Genomic DNA, 27,399 nt, shown 5'->3' on the forward strand with positions numbered 1-27,399 from the left:
TTATTTAAGTAAGATTGACTTTTTTCTACAATCTTATGAGCAAGCTGTAGCCCCGCCCACCTACTTCATTCTAGTAACTACTCTTAATATTGTTCAGCCTTGTCTTCGTAAGCACTAGCCCCGCCCACCAGCTCTCAGAAAGTATCATTTGCCAAAATCACTCTTATCTTATAATTGTCATTTTTTTCCAAAAATTTGGACGTTTAGGGTAAAAACTCAATACGGAGTCATAAACTACAGGTGTAGGGCTATGTTATTTTATACAATTTAAAACCCATTTACTATGTACATTATTGGTGGGGATGATTAGACAAATTTTGGTTAGCGTTATTACAAAATCCTATAATAAATACAAAATTTGACAACAATTGGCGCTGTATTTTCGGGGATTATCTGTCTAATCAAAATCGGGATCGCAAATAAACCGACAGATGGCCAGACGGACAGACGGACAGACGGACAGACGTAAACCGGAGACCTATTTCTGTGTTTACAGTAGTAGGGGTCATTGAAGGTCGAGAAAACGTAAAAGTAGAGAGTCGCCCGACGTACTCGATTACAAACAAAACGCAAAATAGGACCTACTCGTAGCGTAAGCGATAAATAGTGCATTAGGCAAGTTTTAGGAAAAATAAAGCTTAGCCAACGTCTGGTTTTCTCTGAGATCTACGTTTGTTTTATATTTTACATAATCTGCGATCCTAATCTTCGTTAAAATTTGCTTAACAAAAGTGGTAGTTTTCTAAATTTTTCCTTTGTCTGTTAAGGCATTTTTATATCTAGGAAGGATCTCTCGACTTTATTTTTTGTCCATTTTCTTAACTTGTCCTTTGAAGACGATTTGACTTTGGAAATTTTTAAAAATGGCACATAATACTAGATTATAAACAAATTTTAATTTTAGCCTACCACCAAAAGGAAAAAGTATTAGCCCTAGAATCCGCTGTTAATAATAACAATAACGTTGTCTACGTACCGAAACACGTGTCTCAACAATTATTCGTACCAACAATTCAAACGTAAAAAAGACACGCTTGTGAAAAAAGCACACAAAGACGTTAAAGCAGTAATTTTATTTTTCGCAAAGAGGATTTTAAATATTGAATCTTTTCCCTTTTTATTCACAAAGCATTGACTTTAAAATTCATTTTCAGGCCGACTATATTCAGACACGTAGTCTTTTGAATTATAGAAACCAAGGTGCAGCAGTGTCAAAAGACAAAAACAACCCGAAATACACATGTTTTTGTTACTGAAATCTTACGTTTCGTAAGAAAACTCCAGCTTATTAAAAATTCCAAACAGCTGTAATTTAAATCTGCAAACAATTATACGCTCAAGAAGAAACGAAACTGATTAGAGTAATAAAAGAGATGTGTTTCATTCCCTCTCAGCTTCTCGCCATTATCATCTTTTATTTCTTAATTTCAGCTCCGTTCTCATTCCTCCCCAGTAACCCTTCCGACTTTTCAATAAACCCAAATGAATCTTTGAAAATTACTTCCGCGTCACGAATCCAAGGAGTCGAGCCTGTGTATTAATTTATTCGTCCTAGATAAAAGCCGAATTTTGTCGTAAATTTTCCGAATCAGGTTGTAATTGCAGGTTCCAAGTCGCGTTTAGGGATTTTCTCTCCGGCGAAACCGATTTCGTATATGTATTTTTTTGTCGATTTTGGCTGGGAAAAGCTTGATTGATGTTCGTTTATGGCATGCATTTGCTCGTTCCTCGCAGTGAAAAGAAAATATATTACTGGAAATATCTTGACCGGTTTGGAATTAAAAAAGGATTAAAGTGGGGCTACACTTAACAAATTGAAGCGGGGCTTCAGTAAACGAAAGTTTTCAAAGCGGCAAAAGACATTAACTTCAAAAGAATCGCAAGTTGGCTATTGTTGGATAGTTCTTTTCAGCGTTTGGAGTGGGTCCACAATGATTATTTTTCGTGCTTGAAAGGAAGGGTTTTATCGTAAGTAAATTGATTTTTGGATAATATTTGACTACTTCGCCGTTTCTTTTTGTACTCGGAGTGTCGAATTGAATCCCGAGTCGAGATAAATTTTACCTTGAAGCGAAAGTTGAAGGGTTTTATTCGACCCAAGTTAATAATTCCTCAGATATGTCAATTTCTTCGGCTCATGTCGAACGAGGAACCAAATCAAAACGTACAGATGCGTGGCACGTACTACTTCAAATATGCCCAATGAATTTAGATGACATGTGAATAGAGGGAGATTTTTGCCCGAGATAATACAGGGCCGTATTAGCACCGAACTACGGGATTATCTTGCTTAAAACTCGCTCCAACTTCACCATTTTTGTCGCTTTGAATAACGTGCTCGAGAAACTACAATATTTAAACTTTGAGCCAGATATTCGACGGAGCGACTTGAAGCTAACAAAGCATTTTTGCTCTCCCGAAGATGTAAACATCTCTAATTTCACATGAAAAACAACCTACGCGTCTAGATTCACTTCCGGCAAACAAGTAAAAACCCGGCGCAATTTCGCAGAAATTCTTGCCAAATTCAGCTAAAAAGCCGCAGTTTCTTGCGGATATAAAACCTTTCGGGCGCGTTTTCTTTTTGTTTCAGTGTTTCCCGCAATTTATTATTTCCACCTAATAATTCCAGACAAAGTTTTTCACTTAATCGCAAGATAACAACCTTTACGGAGCATTTTTATCCAACTTGGCGGTTCTTCACTGTTAATGACAATAGATCAAGTTTCGTGCTAATTACCAAAGTTCTTCTCCATCCAGAAATCTTTATGAATTCCGGATTGTGTTTTAAGCTGGCTCAAACTTCGCTAAACAGGTCTGGCCAAGTCATTTTGTAAGTACAATGGGAGCAAAAAGCGCTGTTGCAAATTATTTTCAGCATTAATCAAAGCTGTCGACGCTCCGGAAAGAGCAAATCTTACCGGAAATATTAATTGATCCGGGTTGATTTATCGGGGTTGTGTGTTTTCGTTTTGAATTGTTGCTTTACATGTTGGCGTAGGTAGTGCGGAAAAATGGGGTTTTCTCGCCAGATTTACTCGTGGTGATTTTGATCTCGTTTTGTTTTTTTGCTAGCAAAGTTCGATCCGTGGTAATAAACACCCGATAGGTTAACGTAGAAAAAACGAACAGACTGCTAAGTTTGAAAGTAGACCAGTGGGCGATCTGATCGATGGCTTCGCATTTATTTCTTAAAAAATACTTGAGAATATTTGATGGTTCGGCTCGGGTCGACTTTCCAATAAATTGGTATGTCAAACTTGTCTCACTACATGTTGTTTTGTTCAGTTTACTGCTGTTTGGCGAAATTTCAGAAGTTATTGGAACATGTTTCTGCATGTGAAATTTGATCGCTTATAGTTGTGTTATTCAAGAAAGGTAGATCTCATCACTGAGTTTGCACATCGATTTATAATTTCATTAAAGTTAGAAAACTGGGAACATTCTCCATTTACATTACGTAGAACTTGTGTCTTACTTTTGTGTAGGTATTATGGAATCATATTGCTACGAATATCTATAAAAAAAGGTGGTAACTAAATAATTAATTAATTACTGACATTATCAGAGTTTTTTTTTCTCAGTTTTTCTAAACACCTGAACCTTTACAAAAATATTCTCATCAGAAATTTTCGCTGACACACTTTTGTCTGTGCTGGTTTTAATCGACTCATTTTTCGTAGATTAGGTGCAGTATCTCATCTATATTGTCACATACATGACTGCGAAGTACCTGAATAACAAATTCGCATAAAATGAACATTTCCCAGCGAAAGCTTGTTTGCCAATTCCGGCTTGAATTACGATAAAGTCCACATTAAATGGACGTAAACATTGTTGCTCACTTTGACATATAGTACGAGTACAACGATGTATATTCTACTAGAGGGCTTTAAATGGTAATTTTTATGGGTTTTCTCTTAATCTCTGTTTAAAAAATTAGAGGCCATAAATACTTATAGTCGCTGTATGAATATCATTTGAAGGACCTATTCCACTTTTCAAAAATTAAAGCTTCACTTACACATCCTATATTTATCATATGCATTAGCATATGAAAAAGCATGTGTAAGTGATGCTTTAAAAAATGTGAGGACTAATAACCTTTTTTAATTTCTTATATTAATAAAAAATTAAAAAAGATCCTCACATTTTAATTATATCTGACTTACTCTTAGTTACACCATGTTTAAGTTTACACTTTCTTATAGCTCACGTTTATCAAAAATTTTGACATTTGTTTTCTGTGGATATCTCTAATTATGACAAATTTATCGTTGATTTATACTTTTTTTTAATCTCACTTTAATACAGGAAAAAAATTATGCTTTCTTTAGTTAAACAAATTAACTTGTTTATTATCTGCCATAAGTAAAACATCCTGTATAATATAACTAAACTTTTATAACTGTAAAGTTTTAGCCCTGAATGTTTCGCTGTATTTTCTTCTTTTCTCATTTTCAATAGTTTATTTAGAAAATAGATCTACTAATTGTTTTTTCAGCCCTTTTACAAACACTGAATTTAAAAAACTAAGACTTTTGAAATATTCACTTTTAAAATGAAATTTTTCAAAATTCTAAAAACGGCCATATTTTATTTTGGCGATTCTGAAAAAATGGTAGAAATTTTCAAAGAAGCGAAGCTCAAAAATAACTTGTGACGGTCGAAATCAACAAAAACAATTGTCGGTAATTTTCGAAAATGCTCGAAAAAAATCAAAAACTTCATAAAGTCGGAAATTGAAAAATTGGGTTTTCGGAAAAGTTGCTTCAAAATCAACAAAAATTCTGTGATGTAGATCGAGACAAGCTAATCAGAAAAAGTTCTCAAATATTTTGGAAGTATTCGCTTTTGAATTCAAAGTTTCAAAAATTGTTAAAATCGCTATATTTGATTTCGGTGAATTCAAACCGGATTCGAAATTAAAAAAAAAAATCTTTTCAAAGTAATTTTGTAACATGCCTGAAGAAAAGTCAAAAATTTCATAGGGGAAAATTGAAAAATTGAATTTTTGGAAAAGACTACAAAAAATTCTGCGAAATAAATTTTGATGGGTGGTCCTGAATTAAGATTTTCAAAATTTTCCTTTTCAAAGTGAATTTTTTTCAAAATTCTAAAATTTGGTGGGAATTTTCAAGAAGTGAATCCAAAAATACCTTCTGAAGGTCGAAATCTACAAAAAAAAATTCTTTAAGTATTGTTCGAAGATGTTCGAAAAAGGGTCGAATATTTCTTAAGGGGGCATGAAAACGTGAGTTACCTAAAAACCCACAAAAAAACTCCGGAATGTAGATGGCGACGAATTAATCGAAAATGGCACTGGATAAAGATTTTTGAGAAATTTTTATTTTGATAATTGGTCGAAAAAAGGTTTAGTATTTCAAAATGGGAAAATCGAAAATTTGAGTTTTTGGAAAAGTTATTTAAAAGTCCACAAAAAATCTGGACGAATCGAATAGAAAAACATAATGGTTCTAGAGCAAGGTTAGAAATATTCGCTTTCAGAAAGAAATACTTATTTCAAAATTTTAAAAACTGTCATATTTTATTTTGGCGACTTTGAGAAAATGGTAGGAATTTTCTAAGAAGTGAGGCCGAAAATAACTTGTAAAAGTCGAAATCTACAAAAAGTCTCTTTATGTAATTTTTCGAAAATTCTAGAAAAAAGGTCAAAAATTTCATAGTCTGATGAAATCGATAAATTGAGTTTTTGCAAAAAATGCTTAAAAATCCATAAAAATCTCTGAGATGTAAATTCCGACGAACTAAATCAAAAAACCTTGCACATTAATTGTCCTGGACCAAGATTTTCGAAATATTCGTTTTTAAAGTCAAATTTTTAGAAATTCAAAAAAAATATTGTTTATTTTATTTTGGTGATTCTAGAAAATAATAGAAATTTTCAACACATTGAAACCGAAAATAACTTCTGGAGGTTGAAATTTACAAAAAAAAATGTGTTTAGGTAATTTAGGAGATGCTTGAAAAAAGGTGAATCATATCCTTATGGGGAAATATAAAAAGGAGTTTTTAAAGTTAAAAAAAAAATAATAATTTTGGAATATGTCTCATGATGATGGTCCTGAACCAAGATTTTCAACATCTTCGTTTGCAAAGTGAAAAAAATCTCTTTCGGCAATTTTCGAAAATATTTGAAAAAAAGTCAAACATTTCTTAAGGGAGCAATGAAAACGTGAGTTTTTAGACAAGTTGCCTAAAAATCCATGAAAAAACTCTGGCATTTAGACGAGGACAAACTAAATCGGATATGGCTTCGGATAAGGATTTTTGATTTTACTTTTAAAATCAAGTTTATAAAAATTATTCGATGTCATTTTGGAGAATCTGGAAAACTGATACGAATTTTCAAGAAATTAAAATAACTTCTAGAGGTCGACATTTATCCAAAAAATTTTTTAGATAATTTAGGTGTTGAAAAAAGGCGAAACATTTCAAAATAGGAAAATCGAAAAATTCGGTATTGGAACAGTTATCTAAAAGTCCACAAAAAATTCTGAGATATAAATCTGGAGAGTTGAATAGAAAAACATGGCATGCTGATGGTCCTACACCAAGATTTCAAAAAGAAATTTTCCAAAACTCTAAAAACGGCCATATTTTATTTTGGCGATTCTGAGAAAATAGTGGGAATTTTCAAATAAGTGACGCCGAAAATAACTTCTCTCGGTAGAAATTTAGCAAAACATTCCTTGCAGTAATTTTCTAAGATGTCCGAAAAAAAAGTTCATAAATCGAAAAACTTACTTAAAAATCATCAAAAAATTCTGAGATATAAATCGAGAGGAGCTAAATATAAATGCCTGTTTGGGTTAAAAATTTTGAAAATTCTAAAAGTTGCTACACATTTGATTTTGGTCGAAAAATGGTAACAATTTTCGAAGAATTCAAACCGAAAATAACGAATTCTATATTTACGATTTATTTTTTTTTTGTAAATAACTTTTGAAGATACCTGTAGAAAGATCAATCTCCATGAGCTGAATAGAAAAATACTCTCCTTGAACCAAGATTTCGAAATTTTCGTTTTCATAGTGAAAATTTTAACAATTCTAAAAATTACTGTATCTCATTGTAGCGATTCTGGAAAAATGGTAGACATTTATTACCCCACGATAACTTATGAATGTCGAAATCTACTTAAAAATCTGTTGAGGTAATGTTCGAAAGTACTCGGAAATAGGTCAAAAATTTCATAATGGAGAAATCCAAAAATTAAGTTTTTAGTAAAGTTGTCCAAGAATCCACAAAAAAATCTGGAATATAAATGTTGACGAGTTGAATAAGTAGCAAAATATAGCGATTTGGGTGGTCCTGGACCAAGATTTTCGAAACACGTATTTGTTTTTACAGTGGGATTTTTCAAAATTCTATAAATCATTCTGCAAGTCGCCATAAAAATGATCTCTTTAAGTGACTTTCGAAAATGCACGAAAATACATTGAACATTTGGTAAGTCGGGTAAAAAAATTGAACATTATTTCGAAAAACGTAATCAATAAATCGTCCCAGAACAAGATTTTCGAAATATTCGTTTTCAAACCAAAATACTAAAAACTCACAGATTACTTTTTGGCGATGCTCAAAATAAATTCTTGAGGTGAAAATTTACAAAAAAATTACTTTCGGTAATTTTCGCAGGTGCTCGAAACAAGGTCAAAAGGAGCCCGAACACTAAAAAGATTTTCGAAATATTCGCTTTTAAAGTGAAACTTAAAGATTCAAAAAACGATCTCTATTTTATTTTGGCGATTCTAGAAAAATGGTAGGAATTTTTAAGGCATTAAAACGGAAATAACTGGAGGTCAAAATTTACAAAAGAAATGTCTTTAGGTAATTCCTCCTAATGGGGAAATAAAACAAAATAGTTTTTGACAAAGTTATCTAAAAAAAAAAAAATTTGGGATGTAAATCTCGTGAGGGTGGTCCTGGAACAAGATTTAAAAAATTTTTCTTTTCAAAGTAATTTTTTTTTTAAATTCTAAAAATTGGTGTGAATTTTCAAAAAGTGAATCCTAAAATAACTTCTGAAAATCGAATCTAAAAACAACTGTCTTGAAGTAATTTTCGAAGGTGTTCGAAAGAGGGTCAAAAATTTCTTGAAGGAGCAATGAAAAAGTGAGTTTTTGGAAAAGTTGCCTAAAAACCCACAAAAAAACTCTAGATTATATTTAGATCGCGACCTTAGGGGTTCTCTTAGTCACCATTATCCTATAGTATAGTGTATAGCTTTTGATAGGGTTTACAAAATTTGGTGAATTACATTGTGTCAAGAATGCCTTGCAGCTGTGGAGAATTGGCAAAATTCATTGCAAGAAATACCTTAGGCCACAAAATTTTCGAGGTGAAAAATGTATCGATCACGCTCTGGGTATAAAAGAGACGGTAGTGACATTTTCGCAGAAAGAGAATGGGCTCGAAATCTGGAAAATAGGTGATTTGGTGGTAGCACATTTGTGGCAAAGTGTGAAACTTATCACCAATGTTAGGTAAATGAATGTGGTTAGTTTTCGACCCATTTCACAATGGTTTTGACGTCTTTTTATCACGCTTTTATTAGCTTGGGTTGTATGTATGTATGTAACGGAATCTTTGAGCTTAATTTTCATCGGTTTCTAAAAGTCTGATCATCTTGAAACTTTGCACACGTCTCAAGGATCGATGACAATGCAATAATTTGATAACAGTTTCCCATTATCCTTATTAGGACCGCCAGGATTTATAAATTCTTTTATGGATCCTGTGTAGTGGAGTAAAAGAGATAAAGCTAGCGCGCGATCTGCGCATGCTAATTAATTCCCCAATTTATGAATTTGTCGCAGACTAAAAAATGAAAAATAAAAAATAGTTTAAAAAACTAAAAAAACACGCTTTTATTGCTAATCGAACTAAAAACTAGAAAATAATTTTTAATGACAGAATTTAATATTACAGTAGTAGAAGATCAAACAATCAATCATAATAAATCACCTCAAATTAAAATTATAATAAAATTTAAGTTATTAACAGAATAATTCAATTCAGAGTAAAAAGCGTGGGGTGCATTTTACTGCGGTTCATAACTATCCTCTCATAGATAGTTGCCAATAGAATGATTGTAATATTTAAAATATCAAGCACCCCACGCTTTTTACTCTGAATTGAATTATTCTGTTAATAACTTAAATTTTATTATAATTTTAATTTGAGGTGATTTATTATGATTGATTGTTTGATCTTCTACTACTGTAATATTAAACTCTGTCATTAAAAATTATTTTCTAGTTTTTAGTTCGATTAGCAATAAAAGCGTGTTTTTTTAGTTTTTTAAACTATTATTTTTCTTTAAGGTTTTTGTGTTCACCGTATATAGTTTTAACATCTACTAAATTAAAAGCCATTTCGACTTTTGGTCTAAATTGTGGACTTAATTTAGATACTCAGATAAGGAACGTTTTGATGTTAGTTTCAAATTCGACTCGTATTTATATAGTTTTAGTGATAATCGAAACATACAATTTTTTTAATATTGTTGATACATATAACTAATTAAAACCAGGTTCTTTATCGATTCTAGGCTCCAGCTCGTGACCCTAGTATCGAAAGAGTGAAAACATGCAGATACATCGTATCTTAATCTCACGTCAATAGCGCTTAAAATAAATCTTTGTTTTTTCAAAATTGGTAAAAGAAGATACATCTTGTCCTTATCAGCTTACAATATTTTCATGAATGTTGTCTTGAAGTTTTGACTATCTCCTAGTTGTCTAGAATTCTGGTCTACGCTTATGTAATTCTGATAATACATGTATTATCTTTTGTTGTGTTAACCCTTAGCGAACTCGTATATTTATTTCTTACAGTTTAAGATAATTTTTGTTAATAACGTGTAAATACAAACATTTTTTGTACTCTTTATTTCACTATATTTAATTTCAACAAAAACTACAACGAGCACCAATTTTTCCAGACATGTAACCCTAGGAACAACTCAAACTAGAGAAATTTTCCCAGTTTGACTATTTTCCAAATCCAAACATATTCTGAGCAATCGTGTTGTTAGCTGGCCTCTTACTCTCATCAACCGTCAACTGATCTTGCCACTCAAAGAAGGCACCATTCTTCAACAACTCGCTTTTGCTCTTCTCTGCAAAAAACAAAACTGGAAATTCAAAATCACACCAGAATTAGTTCTCACCATGCAAAGCATCTGAAGTATCTAACAAACCACCATAATCCTGAGGCAAGCACTCCTTGGGAACATACTTCACCAAATCGTCAACCGACTCATGAAGACTCACTAAAGGCAAAAGCGACTTCAAAACAGCCGATTCTAAAACCCCAACAATAACATCTTTCTTCGGGTTCGAGTTAAAAAAGTGCATCCTTTTTATTTGCATCGTCGGCACGACTTCGTAATCGTAGTAGAAAAATTTCTTAAAAGGTCCATATTCCATTTTAGGGACGAAACTTGGCGGGAAATGTTGAATATCTTGGACAATGATGTGCCCGTTGGGTGGCCCATTTTGGTACACGTCCAACATACAAACTAAATGCAGGTATTTGAAGAAAGTTTCGAGTTTGTAGTTGACCATTTTGTCGCTCCAAGGTTTCATAAAAATGATAGTGTGGCCTTCGGGAGTTCTCTTGGGGAGTGTCATGATTATCCTGGAGAGAACAGTGTTTGACAAAATTAGCGACTAGGGTAACTTACATCGTGTCAAGGATGCCTTGTTGTTGGGGAGACTTTGCCAAATTCCTGTCCTGGAATACGTCAGGCCACAAGTTCTTCAAAGTGAAGTAGGTGTCGATCACAGTTTGAGAATGAATGAAGCGATAATCGCATTTTTTCAAAAAAAGGATAGCCTCGAAATCTAAGAAACGATTTAATTTATAAACTAGCCGTTGAAGTTGAAGTTCCCGTTGCAGTTGCATGTTTTAAGTTTATTGTCGTCGAAATAAGTCTACACATATTAAGAAAAAAAAGACAAAATGTAGCCCCGCCCACCCGCCCTATCTCAATTGCGATGATTTTTTTTATTCGTCGTGAGCCAAGAAGGCGGAGCTTAACTGCAAAATCCTTATTTCTCTGTAGATGACTACGTATATTAGGAAAAAAGGCAAAATATAAGCCCCACCCACCCACCCTATCTCAATTGTGATGATTTTTTTTTATTGTCGAGAGCCAAAGGAGCGAAATTTAATTGCAAAATCTTTATTATTTCTCTAGAAGATATTACCATGTAAATCATGTTTTTGAGTATCCTGTTATTCAAAGAATACTATGTATATTAAGAAAAAATTAAAGCCAAAGATAAGCCCCATCCATACCTGCAGTGATCTACATAGTAACGAAGTTTTCATTCGTTGGCAGATCTAGGGGCGGAGCCTAATTGCAAAATCCACATTTCTTTACAAAATTTTAGCATTTTAAACGTGTTTTAAGTTTCTAAGAATAAAAGAAAATCATCACAATTCAGAAGGGCAGGGTTTATATTTTGCCTTTATTCTTAATATACATTAGTATTCTTTGAAGAACACAATACTCAAAAACATGTTTTTAATTTCTTGTAAAGAAATAAGTATTTTGCAGTTAAGTTCCGCCCCCTTGGTTCACGGCCAATAAAAAAAAACATCACAATTGAGATAGGGCGGGTGGGGGGGGGGGGGCTTACATTTTGCGTTTTTGTTTTAATATGTGTAAACTGATTTCCACAATATGAAACTTAAAACATGTTTAAAATGGAAAATTTGTATAACGAAATATTAAAATATTTCCTTGCAAAAATGTACCATTTTTACAAGAAATTAAAAACATGTTTTTGAGTACTGTGTTGTTCAAAGAATACTAACTATGTATATTAAGAAAAAAAGGCAAAATATAAACCCCGCCCTTCTGAATTGTGATGATTTTTTTAATCTTCCGAGGGGCGGAGCCTAATTGTAAAATCCTAATTTTTCTACGAGAAATTACCAAATATATTCTTAAGTAATGTTTGGCTCTATTTTTTTTTCTTAATATACATAGTATTTTTTGAATAACACGATTCTTACTCAAAATTTACCATAAAATGTCCCTCTTGGCCCCCTTCAATTGATTTTCTTTCAAGTTGGCAGCACTCCACGCTACCGCAATTTGATTGGTTGAAAACCCAACGGCAACGTCAACGGCGAACAGCAACGTCAGCGACAAGTTTATATACTAACCTCATTTGACATACACCTTGTAAAACAAAGCACTGCTTTGGCTTAAGCCGCTTAAGTCATACAAGTTTTACAAGGTGTATGTCAAGTGAGTTTAGTATAAGTCGACTTTTATGCTATAAAACTAAGTATATTTGTTAGAAAATCTGTACGCTTACCACCAATGTTGGGCAAATGGGGTTGGTCTTGAACCCATTTGACAAGGGCTTTGACGTCTTTTTCTTTAAGCTTTTTGTCTTCGGCATATATAGCTTTAACATCGACCAAATTAAGTGCCATTTTGGTACGACAGTTTCAGGAATGTTAGTCGGTTTGGGAACGTAGTAGAATATGATTCCAAAAAGGATTACCACTTATATAGTACCAGCGATAAGTGCGTTATCTTCATGAGTGATTATTATTATTTATATAATTAATATAAAAAACAAGATTTTATATTTTTTTTTATATTGAAAAACGCAACGTCGGCTGTTTACATAGATTGGTCTTATCATATTGTGATAAACTTATTAAACAAGTGTGTTTTAACATTATTTAGCAAATCTAAACATGTCTTGAACGACCGTAATATTGGCTGGTCTCTTGCTCTCATCCACTACTAGTTGATCTTGCCAGTCAAAAAAGGCACCATTTTTCAACAACTCGCTTTTGATTTTTTCCAAAAATAACAGTCAAAATTGCTATCTTCAAAATTACAAAACAAAGTAAATTTTTTTCAAAATTCTTAAAATTGGTGTGAATTTTCAAAAAGTGAATCCTAAAATAACTTCTGAAAGTCGAATCTACAAAAAAATGTCTTGAAGTAATTTTCGAAGGTGTTCGAAAAAGAGTCAAAAATTTCTTGAAGGAGCAATGAAAAAGTGAGTTTTTGGAAAAGTTGCCTAAAAACCCACAAACAAACTCCAGGTTATATTTAGATCGCGACGAGCTAAATCAAAATCCAATCTGTGTTAATGGCCCCGAATAAGGATTTTTGAAATATTCGCTTTTAAAATCAAATTCAAAAAAATACTCGACGTCAATTTGGTGATTCTCGAAAAATGATACAAATTTTCAAGGAACTCAAAAACTTCTAGAAGAGAAATCAAAAAATTGAGTTTTTGAAAAATTAAAGGTTCAAAAAATTGTGGGGTATAAATATCAACGAACTTAGCAGAAAATCATAGCGTGTTGTGGGTTTTGGACCAAGATTTTAGAAATATTTACTTTCAAAATAAAAATCTAATATCTATAGGTCGAAATATACAAAAAAAATGTTTTCGGAAATCATGGAAAAATTGAATTTTTGGAAAACTTACTTAAACATCCTCAAACGATTCTGAGATGTAGATCGAGATGAGTTAAATAGGAAAACAGTGCCTATTAACGGTCCCGGGCAAGATTTTCAAAATATTCGCTTTTGGATTCAAATTTTTAAAAATTCTAATTTGCTATATGTGATTTTGATGATTTTCGAAAAATTATAGCAATTTTCGAAGAATTGAAATCGGAAATATCCCTAACTTCTAAAGTTCGACGTTTACAAAAAGATTTATTTTTAATAATTTTCGAAGATGCCTGGAAAAACGAAAAATTAAGTTTTTGGAAAAGTTGTTTTAATATCCACAAAAAATTCTGAGATAAATAATTCTGATAAATCTCGACGAGCTGAACAGAAAATCATAGCAACCAAGATTTTCGAAATTTTCATTCTCAAAGTGAAATTTAACAAATCTGAAAATTGCCATATTAGATTTTAGAGATTCTGGGAAAATGATAGGATTTTTCGAAGAGATGAACCCAAAAATAACTTTTGAATTTTTTTTTTTTAAATTTGTTTAGGTAATTTTCGAAAACACTTGAAAAAGAGTCAAAAATTCCATAATGACAAAAAAAAAATTAAATTTTTGGAAAGTTGTCTAAAAATCCCCAAACAGATTTCTGCGATATAAATCTTGATGAACTAAATAGGAAAATATAGCGTTTTGGGTAGTCCTGGAAAAAGATTTTCGAAATCTTCGGTTTTAAAGTAAGATTTTTCAAAATTTTAAAAATACTTCTGTAAGTTCACATAAAAACCTTTAGCTGGTTTTCGAAAGTGAAAATCTATAAAAAGTTTTGAGATGTAGATGTTGACGAGTTGTTTCGAAAAACGTAATCTGTTAATGATTTCAGAATAAATTTTTCAAGAAATTATCATTGTGCCACTTTTGGAAAAATGGTTGGAATTTTTTAAGAAATGAAGCTGAAAATAACTTCTGCAAGTTTAAATCAACAAGAAAATCACTTTCGGTAATTTTCGAAAATATTTGGAAAAAAGTCAAAAATTTCATCAGAGGAAAATATTGAAAAATTGAGCTTTGACGAAGTTGTCTAAAATTTTACAAAAAGTTATAGGTATACTGACGACTTGACTGGAAAAACATAGCAAGAATTTTTAAAATAATAAACCCAATATACGCTTTTTTACATCAATTTGTTATCAACTAAATGGGACAGGAAGAGTCTAGAGCAAAATTTTCACAAAGTAGTTGTTTCAAAAACAAACCTTAGGGAAATATTCCAAAATTTAACAGCCTGCTCTTAGAAAAAATAAAATTTTTGGTAAAATTCTTGAATCGAAACTAGAATGACATCTACCTTTGAAAATATTGATACACGATGAGTAAATTCGGAGAGTTTGAACTAAATAAACAATTAATAATTCTGAATAAATAAAATATATTATTAAGATAATAATTGGTGTTTTTCTTGGACACCACAGTCCTCTACATAAAAGACGTCCCCAACAAATCAACCCGGACTAACCCATACCCTTTAAATAAATCTCCCAACCCGGAAAACATTCATTCCTGAGGTCAAACAAGTCTGGCAACATATTAATTTTGACTTTTTTCGCGGTCATCAATCATTTTCTTTCGCCCCGAAAAAGAAAAGCAGTAAGTAGCATGTGAAAGGGACGGCCTAAGACTATTATCTAACACGAGCGGCGGCGGCGTCGGCGTCTGGAGCACACATGCACCGGATCATCTTTATTGCTTTTTTTCTCCAAGACGTTTTTACGCGTGTTAAGACTGGAAAGAGTAAATCGTTGCCATGGAGACAAAGACACGAATTAGAAGTCATTTATTTTTCAGTGTGGAACCCTTTTATTGTCTGCTTTGCTTCGCGTAATGGATGACAATGGAGCCATATTGGAACACAATCCTATATCTGGGGAAAATATCGCAGTTAGCTGAGCTGAAATGCGAAACGCAATAAGGGCGCTCGAGGACTTCTCTCGTCGACGTTTTTCGAGGAAAAGAAAATTTCACCCAAAGTGATGTATCTCTGTGGTTTTTTGCGGATCATTTTTCGGATAGGCGCTGATTTTAAGTAATGGGGAGATATTTGTTTTCATAGGGAGAATGGGTTTTGACGCTAGATTTGCTGTAATTTTATAGCGGGAACGGACGGAGGGGTTAAGTGTGGATGGTCAAGTACGTTTATTAATGTTTTCCAATATCTACTTGTGTAGCGTACTTTATATCCGTCGTATTACGTTTCTAAAGCAACCCTTTGTTGACGAGGAGAAATAAAATCTTTATTGTTATTGACAACGTGTTTAAAGTAGCAACGGACACGGGGTTTTCCAGTAATACGTTTAAAGCTCCTCATACTGCTTCGTAAAAGTATATTACAGTACAGAACATCGTCGGAGAATTAATTTCCAAACGAAAATTTAAAAATGGCAGTGAGACTGCAAATCTATAGAGAAAAACTGAAAACTGCGCTTTTGTATTCTATGAGCTGTGAAACAGTTATTAAAAAATTGGTCAAAAGATACTTCGACAGAATTTCTCTCAACACTGAAGTACAGTCCAACAAATCCAGCTTCTTTGAAAAATTATAAAATTTGATATTGCGAAATTTTGCTTTTTTGAGATAAGCTCTAGGGAATATAAACAATATAGAAAGGACTAGTCACAGAAAAAGGGAAAAAAAGGTTTATTTAAAAAATAAGACAATTCTACATTCTTATAAAATTCAGTTGGAGTTCCTGAGAAGGTTTCACCTTCTTAAAAAACAAAACAGTTTGGACCTCCGAGAAGGTTTCATCATCTTAAAAAACGACAGTTGGGACCGGCGAAAAAGCTTGGTTCTTCTAAATAAAGTTTCAGATTCTCGGAAAAAACCAGTTGGGACCTCTAGGTTTCGCATTCTTAAAAAAATAGTTGTAGCCCCCGAGAAGATTTGACCTAAATAAAAAAACAATTGGGGCCCCCGAGAAGGTTTCATCTTCTTTAAAAAAAACCGTTGAGGCCTTCGCGGAGGTTTCATTTAAAAAAAAAGACAGTTGAAACCCTGAGAATGTTTCACACTCTAAAAGAAATCATAGTTGGTGCCTCACTTTCATTTTGTTTAAAAAAGAGTTAAGGTCCCCAAGAAGGTTTCAACTTGTTAAAAAAACAGTTGGGGCCCTCAATAAGATTTCAGATTTAAAAAAAAAGACTATTGGAACCCCCGACAAGGTTTTATCTTCTTAAAAAATGAATAGTTGGGACCCCCGAGAAGATTTCATCTTCTAAAAAAAAACATTTGGGACTCCCGAGAAGGTCTCATCTTTGTAAAAAAAAGACAGCTGGGGCCCTCAAGAAAATTTCACCTTCTTGAAAAAAACATATGGGGAAACCGAGAAACTTCCATCTTCGTAAAAAAAGACAGTTGGGGCCTTTGAGAAAGTTTCAAATTCTCAAAAAAAAAAACCAATTGCCCCCCCGAGGTTTCACATTCTTAAAAAACAGTTGGAACCCCCGAGAAGATTTCACCTTCATAAAAAAATATTTGGCACTCCCGAAAAGAGTTCATCTTCGTAAAAAAAAACAGTTGGGACCCTCAACAAGGTTTCAGATTCTCAAAAACCTGGGTGGCCCCAACTGTTTTTGAGCCCCCCGAAGTTTCACATTCTTAAAAAAACAGTCGGAGAAGATTTCCACTTCATTAAGAAACATTTGGGGCACCCCAGAAGATTTCATCTTCTTTAAAAAAAAAAGACAGTTGGAGCCCTTGAGGAGGTTTCACTTTCTGGAAAAGCTGGGATCCCGTAGAATATATTTCACGTTCTTAAGGAACCTAGATGGTTGCATTTAATTTAAAAAGCAGCTGGGGTCATCGAGAAGGTTTCATCCTATTTAATCAGGACAGTTGGGACCTCCGAGAAGGTTTTATCTTCTTAAAAAATGGACAGTTGGGGTCCCCGAGAAGATCTCACTTTCATAAAAAAAACACTTGACGTCCCCAAGAAAGTTTCATCTTCGTAAAAAAAACAGTTGGGGCCCTCGAGAAGATTTCCCTTCTTGAAAAAAACAGACGGTTGGGACCTCCGAGAAGGTTCTATCTTCTTAAAATATGGACAGTTAGGATCCCCGACAAGATTTCACCTTTAAAAAAACGTTTGAGGTCGCCGAGATGGTTTCATCTTCGTAAAAAAAACAGTTGGAGCCCTCGAGAAGATTTTATCTTATTGAAAAAAAAAAAAAAAACAGACAGTTGGGATCTTCGAGAAGGATTTATCTTACATACATACATAGGACTTTATTCATGTTAAAGTAATACATTATTAGGCGGAGTCTAGTCTATCTTCTTAAAAAATGGACAGTTGGGGCTCTCGAGAAGAACTCACCTTCATTAAAAAAATACTTGGCTCCCCCAAGAAAGTTTCATCTTTGGAAAAAAAGAAAGTTGGGGCCCCCGACAAGGTTTAGGCCCTCAAAAAGCTTTCACTTTCTTGAAAAGAAAAAAGAGTTGGGACCACCGAGAAGGTTTCATCCTATTTAATAAGGACATTTGGGACCTCCCAGAAGATTTTACCTTCTTCAAAAATGGAGAGTTGGGATCCCCAGAATATTTCACCTTCTTAAAAAAAACCGACACTTGAGACCTCTGAGAAGATTTTATCTTCTTCAAAAATGAAAAGTTGGGACCGCCAGAAGATTTCGACTTCGTGAAAAAAAAACGACGCTTGAGATCTCCGAGAAGGTTTTATCTTCTTAAAAAATGGACAGTTAGGACCCCCGAGAAATTTTTACCTTCTGAAAAAAACGTTTGAGGCCCCCGAGAAGGTTTCATCTTCGTAAAAAAACAGTTGGGGCCCTCGAGAAGATTTCCCTTCTTAAAAAAAAACAGACAGTTGGGACCTCCGACAAGGTTCTATCTCCTTAGAAAATGGACAGTTAGGATCCCCGACAAGATTTCATCTTAAAAAAAAACGTTTGAGGCCGCCGAGAAGGTTTCATCTTCGTAAAAAACAGTTGGGACCCTCGAGAAGATTTTATCTTCTTGAAAAAAAAAACAGAGAGTTGGGATCTTCGAGAAGATTTTATCTTCTTGAAAAAAACAGACAGTTGGGACCTCCGAGAAGGTTTTATCTTTTTAAAAAATGGACAGTTGGGGTCCCGAGAAGATCTCATCTTCAAAAAAAAAATACTTGGCGCCCCCAAGAAAGTTTTATTTTTGCAAAAAAGAAAGTTGGGGCCCCCGACAAGGTTTAGGCCCTCAAGAAGCTTTCACTTTCTTGAAAAGAAAAAAGAGTTGGGACCACCGAGAAGGTTTCATCCTATTTATTAAGGACAGTTGGGACCTTCCAGAAGATTTTATCTTCTTCAAAAATGGAGAGTTTGGACCCCCCAGAAAAAAAACGACACTTGAGATCTCTGAGAAGATTTCATCTTCTTAAAAAATACACCGTTGGGACCCCCGAGAAGTTTTCACCTTTTGAAAAAAACGTTTGAGGCCCCCGAGAAGGTCTCATCTCCGTAAAAAAACAAACAGTTGATGTCTCTGAGAAGGTTCTTCTTCTTAAGAAAAGGACAATTGGGGCCCTCGAGAAGATTTCACCTTCTGGAAAAAACATTTGGTGCCCCCGAGAAGGTTTCATCTTCGTAAAAAAAAACAGTTGGGGCCCCCGAGGTTTCACATTCTTAAAAAAAGAGTTGGACTCTCTTAGAAGGTCGCACCTTCTTAAAAAAAGACAGTTGGGGCTCTCGAGAACGTTTCACAATCTTGAATAAAAAGACAGTTGGAATTCCTGAGAATGTTTCACATTCTTAAGGAAATCAGAGTTTGTCTCTAGGCGATTTCGTTTTGTTTAAAAATCAATTGGAGTCCCTGAGAAGGTTTCATCATCTTAAAAAAAGGAGAATTGGGACCACCGAGAAAGTTTCAACTTATTTAAAAAAGACAGTCGAGACCTCTGAAAAGTTTTATTTTCTTCAAAAATGGTCAGTTGGGACCCCCGAAAAGATTTCACCTCCGAAAAAAAACGTTTAAGGCGCCCGAGAAGATTTTATCTTCGTAAAAAACAGACAGTTGGAATCTCCGAGAAGGTTTTATCTTCTTAAAAAATTGACAGTCGGGACCTCCGAGAATGTTTTATTTTCATAAAAAATAGACAGTTGGGGCCCACGAGTAGATTTCACCTTCATAGAAAAACATTCGGGGCCCTCGAGAAGGTTTCATCTTGTTAAAACAAAGACAGTCGAGGCTCTCGAGAAGATTTCACTTTCTTGAAGAAAAAGTTCAGATCTCTGAGAGTGTTTCACATTCTTAAGGAAATCACAGTGCCCCCTAGATGGTTTCATCATCTTAAAAATGTGTGAGTTGGGACCACCGAGAAGGTTTCGGTTTCTTTAAAAAAGACAGTCTGAACCTTCAATAAGGCTTCAGATTCTTAAAAAAAAAACAGTCGTGGTCCGTGAGAAAGTTTTATCTTCTTAGAAAATGGACAGTTGGGACCCCCAAGAAGGTTTCATATTCGTAAAAAAATTGGTCTAAAGAGTTTAGACAGTACTTCCCTCGCTGTCGGAAACTTGACGACTGCATGCATATTGTGTTTTTTTTCTCATTACATTTTTGTAGTGGGAATTTAAAAAAAATTGCGATGACGTCATCAACATTTTTGCAAGGACACGTATATCAGTTGGGATAGATGTAGTGTAATACTAAGAATAAAATTATTATATTCTCAAATTTTCGGGAAAATGAATTGGGTCGTTTTGAATATTGATTTGTAATAATCAATAAAATAACGAAACAATTTACTCACGTATACGTATCAGAGGCAACTGAAAATCGTGTATGTATAAACATTCTTAATTTAAGATGACAGGGGTAACAGCATACGTGAGAGTCAAACAGAGAAACTGTAAACAAAACGACCATCGGTTTTATTGCTTCGACTTCCGCTTATTATATAAAACATTGGGTTTTATTTTAATTCTTGACGGTGAAATTCACAATTGGTTGGTTATAAACATGTCTATTTCACATTCGCGGAACCAAGTGAACGCATAAAACAAATGCAGGTCTGTAATGTTAAAGTCGATGTAAATAAGCGTGCTACCCTTATGTTTCAACCGAGTTTTTCCTTTAACAAATTTTGTGTCTACCAAATTGGGTTGGTTGGGGTGTAATACTAATAATAAGTGTTGCCTTTAATTTAATCAATAAAATAAACTGACTTCATTAATTTTTTTGAACCACCTCTTAAGAAAATCTAAAAAATATGAATGGAATGATAAATCACAAGTACAAACTCATCATATTTTTTGCATTTTAGATAGGATTTATTCAGCAAAATTTAAGGGTGACGTCATCAATTTTTTTAGGAGGGATGAACAAACACATTTTGAACAAAAGTTTACCATGCTTATAATAACTTTAAACTATTCCCAAGATTTCAAAGCATTCGGTTTTGTAATTCCTGATTAAATCGATAAAATAAATTCACGCCTTCATTAATTTTTTTGAGTCACCCTGCATATTCAAATCCGAAAATATGAATGGAATGATAAATCACAAGTACAGACTCATCATATTTTGTACATTTTAGATACGATTTATTCGGCAAACTTTTGAGCTGACGTCATCAGTTTTTTGTAGAAGATAACCAAATATATTTTGACTAAAAATTTATTATGCTCTTTATAACCTTAAAACATCTGCAAGATTTCAAAGCATTCGGTTTTGTAGTTCCTGATTAAATCAATAAAATAAATTTACGCATTCATTAATTTTTTTGAGTCACCCTGTATATGCAAATCGAAAAAATTCGAATGGAATGATAAACCACAAGAAGAGACTCACCATATTTTGTACATTTTAGATAGGATTTATTCAGCAAAATTTTGTGGTGACGTCATAAATTTTTTAGGGGGGACGACCAAATACGTTTTGATCAAAAATTGACCATGCTTATGATAATTTTAAAATATCTTCAAGATTTCGAAGCATTCGGTTTTGTAGTTCCTGGGTAAATCAGTAAAATAAATGTACGCTTTCATTTATTTTCTTGAATCACCCTGTATATGCAAATCCAAAAAATATGAATGGAGTGATAGATCACAAGTACAGACTGATCATATTTTGTACATTTTAGATATGATTTATTCGGCAAATTTTCGAGCTGACGTCATCAAGTTTTTGGAGGGGAGAAGCAAATATATTTTGACTAAACAGTTATTATGTATTATGCTCTTTATAACCTTAAAACATCTGCAAGATGTCAGAGCATTCCGTTTTGTAGTTCCTGATTAAATCAATAAAATATATTTACGCATTCATTAATTTTTTTGAGTCACTCTGTATATGCAAATCCAAAAAATATGAATGGAGTGATAAATGACAAGCACAGGCTCATCATATTTTGTACATTTTAGATATGATTTATTCGGAAAACTTTCGAGCTGACGTCATCAAGTTTTTGGAGGGGATAAGCAAATATATTTTGACTAAACATTTATTATGCTCTTTATGACCTTAAAACATCTGCAAGATTTCAGATCATTCGGTTTTGTAGTTCCTGATTAAATCAATAAAATATATTTACGCATTCATTAATTTTTTTGAGTCACCCTGTATATGCAAATCCAAAAAATATGAATGGAGTGATAGATCACAAGTACAGACTCATCATATTTTGTACATTTTAGATATGATTTATTCCACAAACTTTTGAGCTGACGTCATCAAGTTTTTGGAGGGGACAAGCAAATATTTTTTGACTAAAGCTTTATGATGCTCTTTATAGTCTTAAAACATCTGAAACATTTCAAAGCATTCTGGTTAGCAGATTAAAAATTAAATTTCAAAATGTTGTTTTATAATTTTTTTTTTCCAAAAATCTGGACGTTTCGGGTGAAAAGTCGATTCAGAGTTGTAAACTACATGTGTAGGACTATGTTATTTTATACAATTGAAAACCCATTTACTATGTACAATTTTGAAGTGACGTCATCGCATTGGTGGTGGGGATGATTAGACAAATTTTGGTTAGCGTTTTACCATCTACATGATATTCTTAATATAAATACAAAATTTCACAACAATCGGTCGAGTACTTTCGGAGATTATCTGTCTAATAAAAATCCGGGACGGCAGACGGACAGACGGACGGACAGACGGACGGACAGACGGACGGACAGACGGACAGACGGACAGTCGGACAGACGGACAGACGGACAGACAGACGGAAATGGGAGACCTATTTCTTCGTCTTCTAGGGGTCATGAAAGATCGAGAAAACGTAAAAGTAGAGAGTCGGCCGACGGACTCGATTACAATACTTCCTTTGCTTACGCTCGGGAAGTAAAAACAGTTAGGTTTCACTTTCTTTAAAAAAACACAGTTGGTGCCCCCCGACACGGTTTCATCAAAAAAAGGTAACTGGGACCCCCGAAAAAGTTTCACCTTCTTAAAAAAAAAACAGTTGGAGCATTCGAGAACGTTTCATATTCTTACAAAGAAACAAGGCAGGTTTCACATTCTTTAGAAAAAAGACAGTTGGAATCCCTGACAATATTTCATATTCTTAAAGAAAAGACAATTGGGCTCCCGAAAAGGTTTCACATCCTAAAATTAAAAAAAAAATCGAAAATGATTTCGACAAAATCCGATTTATTTAAAATTCTATAAAATGTGACTTTGCAATTTTCTTTTTGTGGTAACTAAAAGTAAAAATCTAGTGGTGTAATATCACCCCGCGGTCCACACAAGTGTGGACAATATGAAATATGCAGTCGTGACCAGGAAATCTTGGACATCAATGTCATTCCATTGTAACAAAGTGTGAGACACTTTTACGTTTTGTAACCTTATTTTTAAATTTAGTCATTTTTGACACTACAAGCACTTTTTTTGACACTGCATGTGACGTAACAAATATTTTAAACTTCAAGCGTCAAAGTGACAATAAATAATAAACTACATCAAAATTTTCAAAATGACAGAAAAATGACGTCGAAGATTTTCTGGCCCTGACTGTATTTAAAACCACCGGGAAACATGTAGATAGTCTCAATTTACAGTACATGATTAACTTCAAGTGTTTATGTTTATACTGCAAAAAAATCGAATTATCACGTTCAGATTACAAGTGTCGGCGGTTAAAAGAAAATGAAGACAGGACTGATAAATTACTTAAACACACTCATAAATTTGAAGAACATTTGTTCGGTAAAATTGTAAAATGACGGAAAAATGTTCATTAACAATTTACTATGCTTCCAATAAGCTTTTTCACAACATTCGGTTTTTGCAATTTCAAAGTTAAATTGTAAAATACTGTTATAAAATTTCGACTTTTGTACCCAAAAATTTGGATGCCAAGATTAAAAACTCAACTCGGATTCATAAATCACACATGCAGGAATATGTAATTCTGTATAATTTAAAAAACATTTATTCGCAAAATTGTAAAATCACGTCATTACTTTTTTCGGACGCATAAGAAAAAAAAATGAGTAACTGTTTACTATGGCTACGATAACCTTAAAACGTTTTCAGGATTTCAGAGCATTCGGTTTTGCAGTTTCAAAGTTAAATAGCAAAATGTTGTTATATAATTTTAATTTTTTTTCCATAAATTAGGACTATCCAAATTTTGGTTAATACACATATAAAATTTGACAACAATCGGTCGAGTAGTTTCGGAAATTATCTGTCTAATATACGGGAGACCTATTTTTTCGTGTTCTATTAGCTTACGCTCGGGAAATAAAAATACTACAACCATAAAAATTATTAATGTTGTGAACGCGGAAAATGAGGTTCGAAAAATATTAAGAACGTCATTATTCTGTGAAATGCGATTTTATTGAATTTTATTATCCTTAAAAGAGAGACTCCAGAATCAATAACTGCGTTAATGATATTTTCAGAGATTAAAGGTTTACAATTTCTAATTTAAAAGTTTAACGAAGTAATAAACGAGAAGACAGGAAGCGAGACTTTTGAAGTCTAAATAAAACGAGTATTTGTTTTTCTGTTCCGTTGCAAAATAATATCGATGTTCTGATACTCATCTCGATTTCAATTTGGTGTTCATTTTGTAACTGCCTCCAGAAAATGAAACCATTTTGATCTTCGAGATGATTTCCACAGCACTTATTTTAAAACTGTTAGATATCAGTTTTATTAATTAATTATGACGATGTTAATTCAGTGAAGTACATATTTAGGTACATTTTTAAAAATAGAGTCTGTCAAGAACCATTTTCGTACTGCAGACAGTCTGCAGAAATAAAAACCTTTGTTTTCGCCAGGACACAAAGAGCACTCGTCCTTCGCCAACCTTCAAGAATGAATTAAGAATCGTCTGCTGGATTCATCTAAATGAGAACGATAAATCTAGGGAAATAAATTGCCTTTTTAATTGTTTACTGTGCGAATTCTGGAATGCCGGTGATAAAAGTGTAATTAATGCTGCTGAGGATTTTTCATTATTGTTGTAATAGTTTTCCCGACTTCAGCCACATATTAAATTAAACCCACGTCAAACAAGCAGAAAACGCTAATATTACGCTATGTCGAAGCGATTAAAATTTTACATTATTGTGGTAATTCAACTACAGCGTAATTTTATTAGTGGTAGAAATATTGCTACGTCGAATTAATTTATAATTTATTACTGAGTATAATCAAATCAATCGATAAACTCGCACAAATGCTTTTAATTGCTTTTTCATTTTCGCGCAAGCCACAGTATGTGATTTATCGGTTCGATATAAATTACGTTTGCGAAATTTAATAAATCTGAATTTTGAGAGAAGTTTTTTGTTGCAGATACACCTGGTCCGGAGAAAGATAGGGCAGAGTAAGTACTAGGAATCCTACTTACTAGACCAACGAGTTGGGGAAAACATAACGATTCTGGAAAATTTTTGTGCTATAAATTTAGGAATTATGAACATCACGTTCTACACATGTTACAACAGTAATGATAAAAACAAACAAAATTAATTAATTAATTTAGTACAGAAAATTGTCAAATAATTTCCCTATGTGGATGGAAATCCGGCTTGTGTGGTTTGCTGAACGCAACCTCAACTCGAATTTAGTTGCTCCGTTTGAAACTTATGGAAAACAGTATCAATTATGCATCGATGAATATGTATGTACGAGAGTTGTTTACTAAATTATAAGAATTTGTTTCTTCATCTTTTATGTATTCACTTTATTAAGATGTATTTTTGCCTTTTCAAGAACTTTTAACCTGCTATTAAATATTTATACTTTTTTGTGATGCAAATTTTTGTTCACTGTTCTGTTGTCGTCAGCTAAACGGAGGACAAAAAAAAAATTACAAAATTATGTTTATTGAGGTATCTAAAAGCTTTTGAAAGCCTTCCTGAAAAAACGCTTCCTTGTGCGGCTACTGAAAGATAAAATCAATTCAAAACAATAAAAAATTACTAACAGTTTTTAATTTTGCGACAAGTTAAATTGAAGCTGTTGAAACGTCACCTCTATTTAATCTTATAGTTGAATTATAAAGCTAACTGCACGTTAAAAGCTAATAAATGTCTGAAATTTAAAACAAACTGGACTTTTAGAATATTTCCACTAATCTGAAAAATTAAACCAAAATTTTATGTTATGGATATTATTTTATGTTATGGATATTATCGGTGTCGAGAAGTGTCGATATTATTTCTAATTTAAATTATTATTAATTTTAACTGTAATTTCGTAATTGTCACAACACCTTTAGCAAAATTTATATTGCATTAAAATTTTCAAATATAAAAATTGGATTATTTTAATTAGAGTTATAATTCATGCCCTTCAAGCTAAAAACCGCCGTTTATTTTTGTAATTATTTAGGATAAGACGTTGCCACGTTATTCCAATATTCTTGGACTTGTTAACAAAAAAAATTATATTATGTTATTTATGAGATCTGTATTGCAATATTTTATGGAGAGATTAACAAAGGTACGCGCTTTTTGTGGTATTAATTAAAGCAGTAAATCAATTTTAAGTTTATAAAAAATTCTAAAGTTGCAAGTTTCAAATTTTGATATTTCAGTTTTTTCAAATACATTTTTCATTTCTGGTTCTCCTTTTTTCAATATGCCAGTGTGCAATCACTGTCAACTTTAAATATAGAAAATACTTAACGTAAAGAGAGAGAACAGACGATGGAAAAACATGCACTATAACAAAATACAAGGTGTTCTTTTAGCAAAAATAAAAATATCGACATTTAAAAATTTTAGTTTTTTTATTAACACTGTGTATGTTAGGACTCAATTTTCTTTAAACCGCAAGAAAGTATGTATCTCTATGTCTTCCAAAAATACTGTAATAATTTTAAAAATAACCCTATTGCGGATTCTTTATGAATCTTTCCATTGTCAAAAAATTAAAAAAAAAAATGAAATAATGTGGCAACGTTGCATCGGAATTTAAAAAATTAACCGTGGTTTTAAAGCCTTAGAAGTGGTCAAACAAAATAAAAGGCTATTTCAGTTTTAAATGTTTCATTTTTTAGATTTTCCAACTTTTAGGTGGTTCAGTTCTTAAATTTTTCAATTGTTGGATTTGCAATTTCACAAGTTTTCAATTTTAAAAATTTTTCGATTTTTCAATGTTCTGATTTTGTCATGTCTCTTTTTTCAATGTGAAAATTTTCAGTTTTTCCATTTGCAATTTTTCTAGCTTTCATTTTAAATATGTCATAATTAGAGAGCGGATTTTATGAAATTTGCATATCTGTTATTTTTTGCATATAAGTCTTGATATTTAATATGTCAACGAATCATGCTAATTAAAAATGAATACAGCTATAAAAAAATTGCATATTTGCATATATTTGCCTTCTGCTGCATATTTCACCAAACGGGTGCATATTTTGCATTTTTATCAATTTTTGTACTAATTTGAAAAAAAAATTATCGT

The 27,399-nt window shown here is 32.8% G+C and overlaps 2 protein-coding genes across 2 annotated transcripts in view; one reads left to right on the forward strand and one right to left on the reverse strand.

Annotated features, from left to right (window-relative positions):
• LOC135124066 (uncharacterized) overlaps window positions 1–27,399 on the forward strand; it is a 219,642-nt gene that overhangs the window by 66,592 nt on the left and 125,651 nt on the right. The window contains exon 2 of the mRNA XM_064048927.1: window positions 25,282–25,312. The gene's annotated coding sequence lies outside the window, so the exon portion shown is untranslated. The remainder of the gene's footprint in view (window positions 1–25,281; window positions 25,313–27,399) is intronic.
• Window positions 9,909–12,541, reverse strand: LOC135124063 (uncharacterized). Its single transcript, XM_064048925.1, has 4 exons — window positions 12,363–12,541; window positions 10,715–10,874; window positions 10,199–10,668; window positions 9,909–10,147 (listed from the first exon to the last, which is right to left on the reverse strand). The coding sequence occupies exons 1-4, from the start codon at window positions 12,481–12,483 to the stop codon at window positions 10,020–10,022; spliced, it is 879 nt and encodes a 292-aa protein (XP_063904995.1). The 5' UTR covers window positions 12,484–12,541; the 3' UTR covers window positions 9,909–10,019.

The sequence above is a fragment of the Zophobas morio genome, unplaced genomic scaffold, assembly GCF_036711695.1.
Source record: "Zophobas morio isolate AGI-343-1 ecotype UQ-CSIRO unplaced genomic scaffold, CSIRO_AGI_Zmor_V1 ptg000007l, whole genome shotgun sequence".
Classification (NCBI taxonomy): Eukaryota; Metazoa; Arthropoda; class Insecta; order Coleoptera; family Tenebrionidae; genus Zophobas; species Zophobas morio.

Excerpts from the sequence above, each read along its gene's own strand:
- LOC135124063 (XM_064048925.1), bottom strand. The coding sequence starts at position 12,483 with ATGGCACTTAATTTGGTCGATGTTAAAGCTATATATGCCGAAGACAAA. Across the intron at positions 10,669-10,714 it reads CAAGGCATCCTTGACACGAT|GATAATCATGACACTCCCCA; the intron begins GTAAGTTACCCT and ends TGTTCTCTCCAG. Across the intron at positions 10,148-10,198 it reads TACTTCAGATGCTTTGCATG|AGAAGAGCAAAAGCGAGTTG; the intron begins GTGAGAACTAAT and ends TGTTTTTTGCAG.